We start from the raw sequence: 17,256 nt of genomic DNA on the forward strand, positions 1-17,256 counted from the left end.
TACTGAGTGACCCACAGCCTCAAGACATCAACTGGGAAAAGGGAGCTTCCCCTGATGACCCTGGGCTCCAGAGATGTTAAATTACACTATAAAATGCACATTTGAGAGTTCTTTCCACCATACTCTAAACATAAGGACCTCAGACCCCTGAGGAAGGGAACATGGGAGAGCCCCCAGAAGAGTTCCTCCAGGGAGGACCACGCAAAGCCTGGGGCCTGGGTGCCCCAGTGTGCGCTCCAAAGCACAAGGAGAGCCTACCCCGCCTGCTCTGCTGCCCCTTTCCAAAGGGGAACAAGAGCCACCACGGAAGACAGGCGCCGAGGCCTTAGCTGAAGAGAGAGCTTGGGACGGAGGAACCGAAGTCAAGAACCAGCTGTTCCGTGGATACCCCTTTCCCTAGGAGGAGGAGCAGGAAATATGCTACATGTCACAAAGAGAGCCCCTGGACCTCTCTCTGGACACAGCTGAGGGTCTGAAAAGTCCTCTCAGCCAGGTTAGGAGAGGAGAAGCTAAGGGGGGCGCTGGGAGCACCGATGGGCAGAGGGCAGGCTGTGTGGGGCAGAGGCAGCGCTCACTGCCCTTGGCGCCACTGACTGAAGGCCTGTGAAAGGGGGAGTGCACCCGAAAGACGCCCTGGGCAATGACGCAGCGTCCCGCAGCAGACCAGGGTCTTTCCCTGTGCAGCCGAGGGGGCCGCTGAGCGTGGTCCCGGCAGGCAGGCCCTGTAACATCTGGACGGGGTTGGGGAGAGGGCCCGGGACATCGCTAGCCAGCCGCACTGTGTGGTCACCACCACGATGCTGGGTGGGGCAGGGATGGCCTGGGGTGGGAGGCAAGCCTGGCATAGTCAGAAGTACAATCTGCTGGTCGCTGTGGAGGGAGGGGCCGGAAGATGCCATATGTCTTCCCTGTGAGGCGAAATCTGAAACCAGCACCTTGTGTCGTGCTCCCCAGAGCCCCTACCTGAAGGTGCCCATGGCCCCAGGTCCATGTTGCAACTACTTGACAGAAGAACAGCTTTATTGGTGACCCGAAGGGGCCAAGGTCAATCCCAGGCCGTGTGAGCCCGCAAGGCCTTCTCCGGGCAGGAAAGTCAATCACATAATTCATGGGGGTTCCTGACAAGAGATCAGAGCTCCACTCCTAATTACAAGAAAAATTCCCCAAATTCCTGATTTCAGAGTCAACAAACAGAAGGTCCGAGGCTCGGGTCCTGACAGATCCTCGTGTCCCTGCCTGTCCCCACAGGGGAGGCTGACTGAGCTGCTCAGCGGTATCTGTAGGGCTGTGCAGACATAGAGGCCCACAAAGCCACAGGAAGTCTCCCCGAGACAAGCTTCCTGGAGAGTTCACGCTCCGGCAGGGCGCGGGACCTGGCCCTCAGCTTGCACCCCGAGTCTGATGAGGTCGGGTCGCCGAGCGGGCCTGGGTAGCAGAGAACCCCACTGCACTGGCCCTCAGCACATGGACCCTCCGTGGTCCAGGCTCGGTGGTGCCGCCACAGCATGTCACTGGCCCCAGCCCCTCACTGCTGGGGTATCCCCAGCTTCCTGATGGGGTACAGGTACCACATCACAACCCCCGAAGGGTTGATGATCACAGTGAAGTTGGTTTTATCCTGGAGGCCACTGATGATGTCACCCGTGTAGACGTCCTGGGCCTGCAGGGGGAGGACAGCACCAATGCCACCCTAAGAATGGCTGCACGGACCTCACCCCACCCCGCAGAGGATATAAACGTCTGGACTGTGGCCTGTCTGTGTAGAGCCTCCAGTTTGCCCTACAGGAAGTGGGAGCGTGAACCCCCAATCACGTCCCCTCTGGCAAAGCCAAGCGGCGCCCAAGCACAGATGGGGGTGAGAACCCGAGAAATGTGCCAGCAAGAGCGAAGAGGGGAGCCCACAGCCTCGGGGGCTGGCAGGACTCGGTTGCGCACAGCACTGCATCTGTGTAGCTTGAAAACACCGGAGCAGGGAGCTGCGCCAGCTGGAGGACCCACGGCTCAGCGGGGCGGGTGTGTGAGAGGACAGCAGCGCCCCCAGGGGCGCCCGAAGTCCCGAGATGGCAGAGCACTCACCTCATACACCAGGGAGCTGCTGAAGTTCAGGCGGGCGAGGGAGGAATGGTAGTGATAAGGCATGTCCGTCCTGCGGCTGAAGAAGACGATGGCGCTGGCCTCACTGGCCAGGGGCCGCAAGTACACTTCAATGTGGGATTTCTCCTGGGCACGGAAGATGGCTCACTGGCTGGGGGCCCTGCTCAGCAGGCCCCGAAACCCCCTTCCCAGCCCTCCCTTGAGCTCTGGGTCCCACCAGCCCACAGGAGCTTGGAGGGGAAAACACAGCCCTCCAGCACCAACTCCTCTAACTCCACCTTCCTTCCCCCTTTCTTTCTCTTTCTTCCCTTCTTCCCTCCTTCTTTCCTTTCCTTCCCTGACTCAACAGACGCTCCTGGACACTTCCTCTGTGCCAGGTCCCCTGTCTGGACGCGACAAATGCTGCCTGAGGTCCTAACGTCGGAGCACTCACAGGGTAACAGGAGCGACACCCGTGGACAGCCCTGGCACTAGACCGGGGGGCACTGCCCAGTGGGCATGACGAGCTCTGCCTCAAGGAGCCAAGAGGGGCAGGCCCCATCCTCCAGAGGGTCTCCGGGCCTGCTCCACCATCGGCCCCTCTGCAGGGTCAGACGCCTCCTCTGGGCATCACCGGCTCGACGGGTGCCTTCTAGAGTGCTGGAGACTCCTCTTCACTAGAGGGGCAAGGGTTCTGCGCAGAGAGCACAAGCTTGGAGGCGACGCTGCCGGCCTCTAGTCCTGCTGTGCCACTTACCAACTGTGTGGCCTTGGGACAAAGTCATCGAGACTCTTTTAAGTTTCCTTATTTGTAAAACCAGGAAGGAGCATCTACCTTCTGAGAAAATGTGTCTAGAATGCCTAGCACACAGCAGGTGCTCAAAAACTAGTAAACGCTGCTACTAGGACTTAGTTATACTCCTTGGTTCCAGCAACTCCTAAACTCTAAGGTAAGCCCCAGCTCTCTGCCAGACATCACAGACTTGTGCAGACGTCTTGTATTAATACTTCCAAGCCAGGGGGCCACGCTGTTCCCACATGGGCTTCTGGTGGTCTCCCTTCCCCCAGCCCCATAAGCTGTCCTGCTCTGGCCCTGCGATTATCCGGCTAAGTAGGGACAGTCAGAGCAGCTGCCAGTACAGCCTCCAGCTGAATGCAACCGGGAGGGACTGAGTGGATTCCAGAGACCCCCCGGTCCCGACCCCTTAACCTCCAGCCTGCAGCCTTGTTTTCAGGGAAGCCCAGTCTCTCAGCCTCACCCCCTTCCCTGCTCCCATACCCCAGTACCCTAAGAATCCTGCGTCCCTGGATGCCTAAGGGATCCTGGTTGATTTTGATCATGAGTGGATTCTGCAGGATGTCTATGTCCTGGGCAGAGATAGTGCGCAGGTCCGTGGACATGAACAGGGGGGCCGCCAGCACCGTCCACAGGGCCATCTGGGCTCGGGCTTGCTCGAAGCTGAGGCCAAAGTTCCCGATGAGCAACTGGGGGTAGGAGAGAGGAGTGCTCAGCTCTGCCCTCCACAGAGCGGTGGGCATGGGGACCAACCCTACATTTCTGTAGCTAGACAAGAGAGATGGGGAAGACGGCCAGGTATGGGCCCTAGTTCTGCCAACACCGTTCCCTGGCACTGTGGCTTTGGGGTGGGTCAAACCACTTTTCAGAGCCTCAGTGTTTTTTTTCCTACCAAGAGTATAGGGGTGATAATATGCTCTGACCATGTCACAGGTTGTTGAAAGGATCCAATAAATCCTCCTGCCGAAGGCATTTATAAACTGGAACATGGAAGAAATACAGCCAGGGTGGTAGGAAGTCAGACCTGAACAATGTCTGCTCCTGCCATTAGCTACCCACCTGCCCTAAAGATAGTTGCACCAATGGGCACTCCTGCCCCCAGGGCAACCAGTATACTGATAGGACACAATTGATTATTGCTAACTCAACACTGTTGTGTACTTAATGAGACCAATTTAGTTACACACTGCATATGTGCCAAATGGAGCCAAGCATTTAAACAATCATCCTTTTGGGGACTTCCCTGGTGGTCAGTGGTTAAGACTCCACACTTCCACTGCAGAGAAAACGGGTTCAATCCCTGGGCAGAGAACTAAGATTCTGCATGCCATGTGGCAGGACCAAAAAATAAAAGTACTTGGCCTTGGGCCTAGCGCTTAGTACGTCAGTGAACGTCAGCTCCTCCCTAACCCCTGGGGAGCTGAGTCCTGTTTACAATAACAGACATGCACTGGCCTAGAAAAATTAAAATAAAGGGTCATCCTTTTAACCCTCAAAACAACCTTATTAGAGGAGCTACTATTATTATTTCAATTTTCCAAATGACAAAGCTGAGGCATAGAAAAGATGAAGTCAAGTGCCCAAGGTAAGTGGCAGAGCTGGAGCTCGAACTGTATAAAGTAGGTCCATTTCTCACCCTCTCCACCTGGCCTAGTACTTGTAATCATTATAACCATCACTGGGGGGTAAATACTTGGTGACTAAGTGAAGAGAGAGCTATAAAACTGTAGGGAAAATTGCAAGGGAATTTAAGTGGTCAGGGCTATGAGTGAGGTAGGTATGAGGGGCCAGTTCTGCCTGTGGAGGGAACAGCACAGAGCGTTGAGGAGGGGCTCAGAGGCAGACCGGGCGAAGACAGTCTAGGGACGGAATGATAGAGGAGACTGGGGGCTCACGGTGCTCTCCACCCTATGGAGGGATGATGCACCAGAGTCACTCCAGACCAAGTTCTCAAGTTTCAGGAAACATCAGAACTGTCTGGGAAGACTGTTAACAATGGGCATTCCCAGGCCCTCCCTGAACATTCTGATCCAAGAGGTGGGGGTGGGGCCCTGGGAAAAGAATGGTAAGCAAGCGCCCAGGGCATGTCCTACATGGTGGTTCAAGGACACGCTTCAGGGGTGCTGAGCCAGAGCCTGGCAAAGAGCATCCAGGAAGACAGCACGGGGCCCTGGGCCTCAGGCCAGCCCCCTCCATGTTAGTACCATGTCTGGGTCGTTCCAGTGCCCCGGGCCGGCCACCGGCTGCAGCACATCCTGGTGGATCACAAACCAGTCCAGGATGGATAGCACGCTCCTCCAGGAGTCCTGGATGTCATCAAAGTTGCGCCAGAGGTTGCAGATGTCTGCCAGCAGGGTGTAGTTCACCTGGATTTGGGGGCAGGGAGAAAGTCCCAGGCCAGCGTCATGCTCTGTGGCCTGGAGACCGTCCAGGGGCTGGGGAGACTCAGCAGGGGACACAGAGGGTGGGAAGGGGGAAAAGATCAAGCTTTGAGCGTGCTCAGGATGAGGAAGGGCCTCGGAGGGAGCATGCGTCCTCTGGGGCTGCCCAGGCCTCCCCTCCAGGTGTGCTGCTTGCTGGAAACTGACCCTTCCCTCTCATGCCAGCGGGGACCAAGCCCAGGGTATAGAAACCCGGGCTGGGGTCCCCAGAGCCGTCCTCCCACACGCCCACCCCGTGTTCTCTCAGGGAGAATCCCACCCTCCATCAGGGTTCTCCCTCCAGTCTGCACGTCTGATTCCACCCTTTCCAGCGGGCCCTGGGAGAGGTGCCCACGAGGGCTTTTGGAGGCTAGGCCCCACCTGCCTGGCTTCACCGGTCTTCGTGCCCTCCAGGCCCACTCAGTACCACCCAGGATTCTGCCTGCTTGCAGCGGTGCCATGTCAGCACCTGACACACGGCTCCCACGCCCTTCAACCCACCTGACAACTGTCTCCTCTAAGACCCTGGGCTGGCTCAGGCCCCTCAGGTACTTATCACCCTCCTACGAATCAGCATGTGAGAGACTAGGACAACAGCAGCTGTGGCTGCACAGAAGGCAAGAAGGCCTGGGTACGGGGAGCACTGCCAGGTGGGTGCAGAGAATGGCTCACCTTTGGGGGGAGGCCCCCTTCGTAGGCTGGCCAACTGCAGGAGAAGGCGATGGGGCGGCCTGTGGCATTCAGGGCAGCGGCCATCTTGGGGTACCCTAGAGAAGTCCAACCACCACATTTTAGGATGAAGAGACCCAAGGTGATCTCCAGCCTCAGCTCAAACCTCCCCCCACACGTGAGGAGATAATGCTCAAAAGAGGAGGGACCTCCCCTGCACCCAGAGCTGCACACATACCCTGGGCGGAGCAAGGCACCAGCCCTCTGGGAGCCAAGATACCCCTAGGCCCTGGGGGAGAGGAATTGGGAAACACTACCCACTAGGAGCCATGCAGACGGGCACTGAGGGGCCTTCCACGGCCACCCCTCCCTAACTAATGGCTCCCAGCCAGCTGTGGGACCCACCCTCAGCCCGCTCGTTGGGGCTTGAGTAGCAGCCATCCAGCTTCAGCATGTCCACTTTCCACTCAGCGAAGGTTTGCGCGTCCTGCACCACCTTATCTAGCGTCGTGCCTGGGTAACCCATGCAGGTGAAGTTGCCCAAGTCCTCATAGATGCCCAGCTTCAGTCCCAGGGAGTGAGCCTGGGGTGGGGAGGGGTTGAGAACACAGTGGATACCTCAGGGAACCACTCACAGACAAAGCTGACCAGGCCCCATTACAACCTTCAGAGGCTCCCAAGAGCCCGGAGAGAAGGGTCCCAGCTTTCTGGCCTGGCCTCGCCTCTGCCACCATGACCCTTCCCCTCCCTCCTACACACACACCTTGTGTGGGCTGTCTCTGGCCTCTAGGCATTTCCTCCTGCCATCCCCTCTGCCTTGAATGCCCTCTCTGGGATCAGCCTCCTCCAGAGAACCTTCCTGAAATCCCAGGCTGAATAAGAGGTCCTTCTTTGCTCTTGCTCACAACCATGGCTCGTAACTACCTGTTCATGTATCTATTTCCTCCACCAGACTGTTCTCAGGCAGGAATTATAGAAATGAGCCCTGAGTAGGAGGGGGTGGAAAGAATGGTCTGGCCTGCAGGCCAACGGGCAGGACAGGGCTGCGGTGGGGGGGCTCACATAGTCAGCCAGGAAGGCAATGCCGTGGGGGAAGCGCTTGCGATCTGGCACCAGATTGCCCTTGGCATCACGTCCACCAATCCAGCAGTCATCGATGTTAAGGTATACGTAGCCCAGGTCCCGCCATCCATCCTGTGCCAGCCGGTCAGCCATCTCCATGAAGAGCTGCTCACTGGCAAAGGGCAGGGAAGAGGGCTGCTCAGTGGCCCAGCATGGGCCTCGCCCTAACCCCACCCTCCTTCCTCAGAAGCTTTTCAAACTTCTCAGATACTCTGAGTGTAGATCCAGCCTGTGAGTACCATGGTCTTTGCTGTCAAGCTGGAGACTAAGCCGGGCAACCAAGGGTTATGTCCTGAGCCATAAGCAGGGTGGAGCGAAAGGGGTGATTTGGCTTCCAGGCCAAGAAGCAGGACTGGGCCAGTGGGAAGCACGTGGGGTCAGACCTGATCCTTAACCGTGATCTCCTTTTCCTTATCTCAGGGGCTGGGTCCCCTACAGGCCTGAGATCACCACAGATGTTCCCATGCTGGTCATGAGGCTGAGTGTCAGATGTCTCAAAAGTTACCTTTGGTTGCTTCCTCTCGGATGGGGCGGGGGCCCTAACCCTGCCCTCTTTCTGAGCTGAGCCCCCTTCCCTGCCCCCACTTTTGTCAGGTGGTGCAGACCTGACTCACCTGATGCAGTTCTTCGGGTCCTCATTGCAGTCGATGTTGCAGCGGAAGCGTTCCCAAGCCAGCCAGCCCATGGGAGGCTTCCGCAGGAGCCCATTCTCCAGGACCAGCACCTGGGCCACCAAGGCCAGCATGAGCACTGCAGGGAGGTGGATTGTGAGTGGCTCCCACAGCCCCAGCCCTCTCCCCACCCCATCCACATGCCGCCCAGCCCCGACTTTAGGGGAGCTAGACTCTCCAGCTTAAGGTGGAATGGGCTCTTCCTGCAACTGCTGGCTCCCACCAGGCTGTGAGTGGGTGGACAGTCCCAGGTGTAGGGTGGTGTCTGAGGCCTGGATTCCCCCTGCTGTCACCACAGCAGTGCTGGGATCACCAAAATCTAACACCTGGGGTCACAGCCTTTCTACACCCTGACCAGCTCTACCCACTCCATTCACACAGAACTTGACAGGACACTGTAGCCAGGCTTCAGGTCTCCTGAGCCCCATCCGGGGCTCAATGTTCTCTGTAGGCACCCAAGAGGCTTCGGAAGGGCTTAAGAGGTCAGCTGGTGGGAACAGCACTGTAGGGCCTTAATTTGATTATCTGTAAAATGGAATTTCCACGCTGACTTTATAGGGCTGGTCTCAGCACACCTTGATGTTACAGAAGATAGGGTCTCTGGCTGTGAGGTAGAGGGGGTGAGCAAAGAAGAAGTCTCTTTGGAGGGGAACTGATTCTTGCGTGGGAAGGATTTCCTCTTGGCCCACCTCTGAGAATAAGAGAGGTACAAGTCTCCCCATATGCCCACATCAGGGAAGGAGGCCCAGAAACCACAGGACTGGAACTTCCTCCAGTCAGCCCCTACCCCCCAAGTGGTCACTTACCCTCCCAAAGCCACCCCCCCACCCCCGTCCGTGTAGGTACCTGTCTTCAGCAACATTGCTCTGGACTGAGCGGTCTCAGGACCTGACCAGATCTGCTCTGCTTTTACCAGCTTCTGTATGTCGGGATTTGGAAGCTAAGAAACGTTAGAAAAGCACTGAAAAAAAGAAAGAAAGAAAAGCACTGGGGTCCCTCCTGCTTGGCTAGCCCTGCCGCCCTTAACCTTGGTGTGGATCCCACGCTGGGTGCCCAACCCGCCCTCACAGCCCCCAATCTCTCCCCCCAGCCATCACTTCCCCAAGCCTGGGTTCTTCCGTCGGAAATACTCAACAAGGTATCGTGGACGTTAGACCTCACCTCCTCTGCCGTGCTGGGAACCCCGAGTGCCCAAGGGCGACACTCTGCCAGGCTAGGGTCACAGAGAGGCAGCGACAGACTCGAGGACGCCCAGGAAGAATGGAGGTGGCCAGCCGGGGGCCAGGCCTCCGGACTCCCTCCAAGGCTGGGTTGCCGCCCCCGCCCTCAAAGACCGCAGGCCCAGCGCCCCAGCCCAGGGATCCCACCCAGAGTCGCCCACCCTCCACAGCTTACCGACTCTTCCGCTGCGATTAGAGCCGCCGCCTGGTTCTGCCTCCCGAGTAGACTACAGCCGCAGTCACCTGATTCGTCTACAGCGTTCTAGCGGGGCGGGGCCTGACGGAAGCAAACCTTCCGGCGGAACCTATCAGAATCCCCCTAGCAACGTCCTGCCCCGCCCTACATGGGTCCAGAGAGCCCGCGGAACCTCCCAAAGCCCCTCCTCCTTCGAGCTCCGGCTCTGCGCGCTCCCGAGGCAGCCACGCGCCCACCGCACAGGGTCCCAATCTCCGCCGAGCTAGTCCTTTCACTTCTGCCGGGTCCCTTAAGGCGAGGATTCAGTTCAGTTCAGTTCAGTCGCTCAGTCCTGTCTCTGCAACCCCATGGACTGCAGCACGCCAGGCCTCCCTGTCCATCACCAACCTCTCGGAGTCTACTCAAATTCGTGTCCATGGAGTCGGTGATGCCATCCAACCATCTCATGCTCTGTCGTCCCCGTCTCCTCCCGCCTTCAACCTTTCCCAGCATCAGGATCTTTTCCAAGGAGTCAGTTCTTCGCATCAGGTGGTCAAAGTTTTGGAGTTTCAGCTTCAGCATCAGTCCTTCCAGTGAATATTCAGGACTGATTTCCCTTAGGAAGGACTGGTTGGATCTCCCTGCCTCTCAAGAGTCTTATGGATAGGGCACTGTAGATGCTTATTTAATAGCTGTGGCGTGGATACTTGCTGAGGGCTTTTTTTAAAGAAAAATGAGAGCATGTCCTGGAGTATAGCCCTTAGTAAACCGCTCAGAAACTGTAGTGGAAGATGAATAGGTGCTACGAACGGCTTTTTAAAGCCAGGAGACTCTCCTACCTTGCCTGACACTTGGGCCACCTGTTATGCTCATCCAGACACTCTGCATTCTTCCCTCTTTCATTCATCACATACCTATTGAGCAACGACTAGATACCAAACACTTTATTCTTGGCACCTTCACTTGGATGGTCAAAGGCGTCTCAAATACCTGCCAATTTCATATCTCAGGTAATGGCAACTTTCCTTCCAGATGCTCAGGCCAAATCGTTAGAGTTCTCCTTGGCTCCTCTTCCCCTCACTCCCTACATCCAGTCTCTGCAGACCGAGTACTCTCCACCTTCAAACCCCATGCTGAGGAATTTCCCTCCGGTCCGGTGGTTAAAACTCTGTACTTCCACCGCAGGGGGCGCTAGTTCCAAACTTGGCTGAGGAAGGAAGATCCTGCAGGCCCATGCAGTGCATCCAAAAAAACAATCTGGCCATCTCTACTCTCCCAACCCCCATCATATCTTCCCCGGATTACTCCAGCATCCTCCTCACTGGTCTGCTTCCCCTCATATTTTTTTCTTCTTAGCAGCCAGAGAAATCCTTAAAAACATAGCTCAAGACCTCACTCGAAGGCTTCCCTGGTGACTCAGTGGTAAAGAATCTCCCTGCCAATGCAGGAGACACGGGTTTGATCCGTGGTCCAGGAAGATTGGACATGCCGCACAGAAACTAAGCCCAGGCGCCGCAACTATTGAGCCTGTACTCTGGAGCCTGGGAACTGAACTACTGAGCCCACGGGCTGCAACTACTGAAGCCTTCTCACCCTAGAGCCGGTGCTCATCAACGAGAAGACACGGCGATGAGAAGCCTGCACACTCCAACTAGAGAAAAGCCCCAGCAGCAATGAAGATAGAGCACAATAAACAATTATTTAAAAAAAAGGAAACACCTCACTCAAGACCTGGTGATGGCTGTTCATTTCAGTCTGGAGTACCAACCCTCAGAGATTTACAAAGCCCCACCCCACACATTCTAACCCAGTATCCTGCGGCTCCTGCCACTCCCCAACACACACACACACACACACACACACACACTCACGCCTCCTTTCAGTTCCTCAAACACAACAGGTCTCAGAGCCATTGCAGTAGCTGTTCCTTCTGCCTGGAATGCTCCCCCCTCCAGATTCTGGCATGACTGGCTCCCTCGTTTCCTTCAATTATTTCTCAAATGTCGCCTAGGTGAGGCCTACCATGACCATTCTATTTAAAACTGCAACCTTCCAACCTGGCCCCCCCTCCATTCCCAGACTCCTTGTCCCTGCTCTGTATTTTCCACAGAACTTATTGCCTCCTATCTCATTTATTATGGTGTCTATTAGTAACTGAATAAAAGTTAGTGGGGGAGACAGATAATAAACAGAAAATAAAAGCATGAAATGTAGGGAACTTTTTTTTATATAAGTGGTTAGTGTTATCATGCAAATACAAACCAGGGATGTGGTAGAGACCTGCGGACAGGCTGCTTTCTCATGGCTGGGGAGGGGACAGGAACTGAGGCCTAAATAATGTGAAGGAGCTCGGAGGAGTTAAGAGCCTTGGGGTAGCGCTGGGAAGCAGGAGCGTTCTTGCAGGAACTGCCACGGCCAGAACTCTCTAGAGGTGACAACCAGCAAGTTCATGGGCAGCTGTTCTGAGCTCACCAGGCTCCCCGGGCTGTCAGGAAAGCCTCCCCAGTGTTTGGTTGTGCACTCCTGCGTCCTTTTACCGCAGGCCTACCTGTCCACTGACCCCAGGCAGAGCCTGGGCGCTGAAGATGGGTTGCAGGCTGGCAGGAGTGAAGGAAGCAGAAATGGATAATCCCCTCCACCCGGAAGCGGAGATCCAGCCGACTCCAGGGGGCTGGGTTGGGTGGCTGGGTTGGGTGGCTGGGAAGCTGGGCTGGGCCTCGCGGACTGGATAGGAGCCCGCCCAGAGGAGGCGTCTGGGCCGAGGCCGTCCCAGACTTGGCTCTGTGCGAGAAGTGGGCCGGGCGGAGAGAGGGGGGCTGGAGAGGGGGAAAGAGAAGGTCTCGAAGTTCTTGGGAGGTGGCCTGGGTCCGAGGCCCCCGGATGGCCCGAGGTGGGACTCCGGGTTCGAGGCCGGCCACCGCCGACCAGCACTGGGCCTCACGCCGGGCACGGCCGGCCGGGCCTCAGTTTCCCCCCGGCGTGGATCGCGGGGCCTAGTGAGTCGTGGGCGGGGAGGGGTGAGGGCGGTAACTCGAGCCGCCCAGGCGGGGTCTCTCGGCTCCCGCGGCCACGTTTAGCGGCCCGGACGGACGGAGGCGTGGGGTCCGGAGTCGAAATGGCCCCGGACCACCCCGCGGGCCGCGCTCCGGGGCTTCAGGGGCGTGGAGGTGAGAGCGGGCCCGGCGGGCTCGGGAGGAGGCGGCCCCGGGAAGGCGTGGCCCGCGGGGACGTGGCGGGGCCGCTCCCCGCGCGATGGGGAAACCGAGGCGGCAGCCGCGCCCTGAGTCTGCGGCTCTGGCCGCGGAGTTCCCGGTGAGGCCACTCCGTTTCTGGGCGACAGCGGGTCAGACACCCCCCCCCCACCCCCCCCGCCGCGGTGGCCATGGCCAGTGGGTCCCACGCCCCAGCCCGCCGCTCCTCTAACAAAAGAATCTAGAAAAATGCGGTGCAGCGGATTCCCGCCGCAGTTGAAATGCGGGCCCCGTTAACCCGGCAACCGGGTGGAGAGGAGACGCCCTTCCTCGGGGAGGGGAGACAGTTAGCTCGGCTCAGGATCTCCTCTCCGCGCCCCAGTGCTGGACGGCCGGGAGGTGAGGCCACTGCTCAAGGAACCAACCAACTGTGTTTTTCTCTTCCTTCTCCTCCGACCACCATCGGAGACCGGCCCCGCCCCCATCTCAGGACCCGGCTTGCTTCTCCATAGCCCTTATCAAGACGGGTCTTCACGTTATTGAATTGATTTTAAAAGACATTATTACTTATTTTTGTCCTTTTTTTTTTTTTTAACAGGTTGCCTCCCCCTCGGAAATGTAGGCTCTAGGAAGGAGGGGCTTTATTTTGTCCACTATTGTATTCAGTTATTTTAACAAATACTTTCTGAGGGCCTCCCCAAGCCCTGCAAGGGGCTGGAACCAAGTCCATTTGGTTGGTTCTAGACATTCTGGGGCTGGGGACAGCGCTGTAAACACAAAGGAGATCATTGTGGGATGAAGGCTGCTGTTGGGTCACCTTTGATCAGACCACCTTCCTGATCAGGACCACCTTACATATAGTGATCAGGGCAGGCCTCTCAAATTAGGTTACTTAAAGACCACAGATAAACTATGTGGCAAGTACTAAAAGGGAAAAGCAACAAGCTATGTGGGCACTTAACTCTGACCTAGCCTTAGAGGGCAGGGCGCTGAGGTCCAAAGAGTGATGATCAGGACCATGGGACTCAGATCCTTAAATTGCTTTTAAGTGCTGGGCCTGGGTGGACCTGTGTGTGTATGTGTGTTTTGGGCAGGGCAGTAGATTATCAGGGGTCAGGAAGCGCTTCCTGGAGGAGGTGGTGGTTTCATTTGACCTGAGGCCGAGTAGGAGGCTGAGTAGGAGTAAATCCAATCCTTTAGGATGGATTGACTGTGTTTGAGAATTCTTTTGCAGGTGTCCTGGAAACCACGCGGTCGAAGGGCTGAGCCGTGTGGCCAGACAAGAGAGGCCCCTACCCCTGCCCAGGGAGCTCTGAGGGTAAGTGGGTCACTGCCAGGACTTGCCCCCCAAAGAGGTGAGGGAATCAGGAGACCAAGCTCTGCTTCTCATTGGCCACGTGATCCTGGGAAGTTCACCTTCACCGTTCTGGTCTCAGTTTTCTGTGAGTCAGGAGAACAGTTGGATTATATGCCACTTGTGTGGGCTTCCTTGGTGGTTCAGATGGTAAAGAATCTGTCTGCAACATGAGAGACCTGGTTCGATCCCTGGGTCGGGAAGATCCTCTGGAGAAGGAAATGGCAACCCACTCCAGTATTCTTGCCTGGAGAATCCCATGGACATAGGAGCCTGGCGGGCTACAGTCCATGGAGTCACAAAGAGTCGGACACAACTGAAGTGACTTAGCACACACGTATGGGGCATCAACACTTGGTAGCTGAGGTTGATCTTACTCCACCACGCCCTGTGTTTGTACTTGTTACCGAGAAGGCCCCTATCTGAACCCACACTGATCGAGGAATGAGGCAGGCCTACCCTACTCCAGCCCTATCTGGCCCTGCAGGCAGCAAAAGGACAACTGTGCCATTATCAAATGAAAGGCCAGCAGGGACCCGCGGAAACCCTGGATGGTTGGCTTCAGGGTTGGAGCTAAGGGGCCCTCAGATTAGGGGGTGACATAAGCACAATGGTTTTTATGAGCTTGTGGTCCATTTCAGCCCAGCTGATGCCTTTTCCTTTGGGTTTTAAAAAGCTGTTCACAGCCCTGCCATACTTCCTGGTCTGACACAAATGACATTTTCCTTTTCTCTGAGTCCTCTGATATCCAGTTTTTTTTTTTGGTTTTTTTTTTTTGCATGATCCTCACAACCCTTAGAGAGCAAAGGCAGGGAGACTAGCCCATTTCACAGATGGAGACACTGAGAACCTTGGGGCACAGAAAGTAAGAAGAGGCCACGGGGCTGGGGCCCAGGTCTTCTCCAGAGCCAGTACTCTTTTTCCCACTGGGGGCAAGGGCTGCCTCCCTCTCTGATCGCTGTTCGCCTCTGTCATCTCACAGTTCTCATGGGAGCCATGAAGCTGAACGAGAGAAGTGTGGCCCACTACGCACTGAGCGACTCTCCCGCAGATCACACAGGCTTCCTGCGCACTTGGGGAGGCGCAGGGATGCCACCCACCCCCAGTGGCGCTGGCCGAAGGTGCTGGTTTGTCCTCAAGGGCAACCTTCTGTTCTCCTTTGAGAGTCGAGAGGGCCGGGCCCCTCTGAGCCTGGTGGTGCTGGAGGGCTGCACGGTGGAGCTGGCTGAGGCTCCCGTGCCTGAAGAGTTTGCCTTCGCCATCCGCTTCGACGCTCCTGGGGTGCGCCCACACCTGCTCGCGGCAGATGGGCCGGCGGCTCAGGAGGCCTGGGTGAAGGCGCTGTCTCGGGCAAGCTTTGGCTACATGCGCCTGGTGGTGCGCGAGCTGGAGAGCCAGTTGCGTGAAGCCCGCCACAGCCTGGACCTGCACCGCCGTTCATCCTGGAAGGCCGTTTCCAGCCGCTGCAAGCCCCAGGCTCCTGACCGCTGGTCTCCTGGCCTGGAGAACGGCCACTCCCTCTCCAGAGATTGCAGCCCAATGGGCTTGGTGGAAGAAGGGGGCAGCCGGCCAGCAGGGCGGGGCTTGGCCGAGTGGGAGCTGCAGGGCCCTGCCAGCCTCCTCCTAGGCAGGGGGCAGAGCCCCGTGTCCCCCGAGACCTCCTGCTTCTCTACCCTGCATGAGTGGTACGGCCGGGAGATTATGGAGCTGAGGCGGGCCTGGCTGCAGAAGGCCCAGGAGAGCCCACCAGAATGCAAGGACCAGGACAGACCCTGAGCCTGGGCCCTGCGGGGGCTCCTTGTCCTGCTGGGCAGGACACCAGGGCCAGCGCTTCTTCAGGAGTTTGAGGTTTCACAGGTTCATTTTTTTTTTTTAACTGCTTTCTGAAGTTGCTTTTGAGGTGAGCTCTCTCCTTCCTGCTTCTTTAGGTTTTTCCCTCAGGGAAGAACCAAGTCCACCTTCATGCCTAGAGGGAACTGAGAAATCATTAACTTTCAACCCATTTATTTCCTGAGGCCCAGAGAGGAGACGTGGCTTGTTCAGCAGTCACAGAGCAAGACTCAGGTCTGCTGACTCTGCACTGGACTGCCCCTCTCTCAGGGGATATTAATGAAGTGGGTAATATCACATGACCACAGGCCACTCTGCCTTCACCTATACAATTCTACAGTTTCCATCATGAGGAATCTTGTGTAAATACCCGAAGTTGCCTGCAGTGTTGGCTTGAGGGACTGACATTGTCAAAAAAGTGGATTTACTGTGTCACAGGGGTTTCTGGGGCCTGGCTCCTCCTGAGTGGTGAGAAGATTGAACATGGGACCCCTATCCTGCAGTGAAGACAGGGCCCTTTGGAGGGAGAGGGCCTTTAGCTAGCAAAGAGGGATTTATCCTGATTAGAAAGTGTTAGGGCCCCTCTTCTTTCCCTGACTGCCCTGTCAACAGATGGTGCTGGTCACTGCCCCAGGAGGGGTCAGTAGCTTTTCTGTTAGCAGAAACTCTGTCCTCAGCTGCCAAGTGGGAAGCTGAAGTGGGCTTCCTGGGAAAGTCAGTGACTTTGAATTTCAGTCCTGGGCATTCTAGGAGCTTGGACATAGGATTCCTGGCACCCTGTGATAAACTCTTCTTTCTTGACTGGGCCCCTAAAGGTATTCCTGATCCAGACACCCCTAGGAACTCCTTCAGTCTTTCTTATTACCCAGTGTGTATCTGCCAAGACCCTCTGGTTCCTACTGTCACCAGCATGGTGCCAAGCATTTTCTTTACCAGTTGTTCTCAGAGGCAAAGTGACTGGGTAGACAGGGCCAGAGGCCGATCAGCCTGGCACCCTAAGGATTCTGGTGGCAGCGACTGGATGGAAGATTCAGAGCCTCGTCCAGTATATACAGTCTCTCCCTTCTTAGCTTCTCTCCCTCACTGGGGTCTTATGGGGTCTTATGAGGCCTGACGAGGGGCCAGCTAGGCCTAGAGCCTTCGGCTTCACCTTAAGAGCCTCTTTCAGTCCAGGAGGCTGCGATGCTGCCTAGGGTCCAGGACCTGCTCCGAGGAAGCTAGGTTTGTTGTTTGTTTCCTAAGAAGAGGGGCTACCTTCCTAGCCATGTACGGGAGTCCCACAGCCTGTGTCTCTTGTTTTATACACAGATATTATAGGTTTTTTGGTTGTATTTCTTATTGTTACAGTGCTTTTTATACGATTAAAAACACCGTGTTTATTACTCGTATTGGTTCTTTTTTTAGCAGCTTGTGTGAAAGCCCCTATTTCCCCCCTTTCAGATATATTTTCCCCCTTTCAGATATATTTTCCACTTTGTTGTACATAACATATACCGTGGCATGAAATAAAATTCCAAAATCATTTAAGTAGCACAAATAATAAATTTGAATTGTATTTTTAAAATGTTCAAAAAAACACGATAGTTTGAAGTTCAATTAAAGTGGTCTTTCATTTCAGTAACTCTCTGCTCGAACAAGCCTTGGCTGTCCTGGGTGTCAGAATAACAGAAATTTGCAAGTCTCACAAGAACTACCCGTCAGATGGTCCCGCCCACCAAGCCTGGAATGAGGCGTG

General features: G+C 56.1%; 2 protein-coding genes across 8 annotated transcripts; one reads left to right on the forward strand and one right to left on the reverse strand.

Moving 5' to 3' along the window:
• Positions 1-1,002: 1,002 nt before the first annotated feature.
• NAGA (alpha-N-acetylgalactosaminidase) lies at positions 1,003-9,268 on the reverse strand. 4 transcript variants are annotated; one of them, XM_020877024.2, is made up of 10 exons: positions 9,147-9,268; positions 8,598-8,691; positions 7,695-7,830; positions 7,021-7,192; positions 6,364-6,541; positions 5,962-6,056; positions 5,074-5,235; positions 3,361-3,558; positions 2,077-2,220; positions 1,003-1,660 (listed from the first exon to the last, which is right to left on the reverse strand). In XM_020877024.2, exons 2-10 carry the CDS (start codon positions 8,611-8,613, stop codon positions 1,526-1,528), a joined length of 1,236 nt encoding a protein of 411 aa, XP_020732683.1. In that variant the 5' UTR covers positions 8,614-8,691; positions 9,147-9,268; the 3' UTR covers positions 1,003-1,525. The 4 variants fall into 4 exon arrangements, with proteins under 4 accessions (XP_020732683.1, XP_020732684.1, XP_020732682.1 ...); XM_020877025.2 differs by having other exon boundaries at positions 7,695-7,804; positions 8,598-8,712; XM_020877023.2 differs by having other exon boundaries at positions 8,598-8,712.
• A 2,672-nt stretch (positions 9,269-11,940) lies between these two features.
• Positions 11,941-17,228, forward strand: PHETA2 (PH domain containing endocytic trafficking adaptor 2). 4 transcript variants are annotated; one of them, XR_011482943.1, is made up of 4 exons: positions 12,171-12,313; positions 13,572-13,655; positions 14,674-15,591; positions 17,140-17,228. XR_011482943.1 is itself a non-coding variant. In XM_020876867.2 (3 exons), the coding sequence occupies exon 3, from the start codon at positions 14,679-14,681 to the stop codon at positions 15,465-15,467; it is 789 nt and encodes a 262-aa protein (XP_020732526.1). In that variant the 5' UTR covers positions 11,941-12,142; positions 13,572-13,655; positions 14,674-14,678; the 3' UTR covers positions 15,468-17,043. The 4 variants fall into 4 exon arrangements, 3 of the variants coding, with proteins under 3 accessions (XP_020732526.1, XP_020732527.1, XP_020732525.1); XM_020876867.2 differs by lacking the exons at positions 12,171-12,313; positions 17,140-17,228 and adding an exon at positions 11,941-12,142 and having other exon boundaries at positions 14,674-17,043; XM_020876868.2 differs by lacking the exon at positions 17,140-17,228 and having other exon boundaries at positions 14,674-17,043.
• Positions 17,229-17,256: the final 28 nt, after the last annotated feature.

This window comes from Odocoileus virginianus, chromosome 23, assembly GCF_023699985.2.
Source record: "Odocoileus virginianus isolate 20LAN1187 ecotype Illinois chromosome 23, Ovbor_1.2, whole genome shotgun sequence".
Lineage (NCBI taxonomy): Eukaryota > Metazoa > Chordata > Mammalia > Artiodactyla > Cervidae > Odocoileus > Odocoileus virginianus.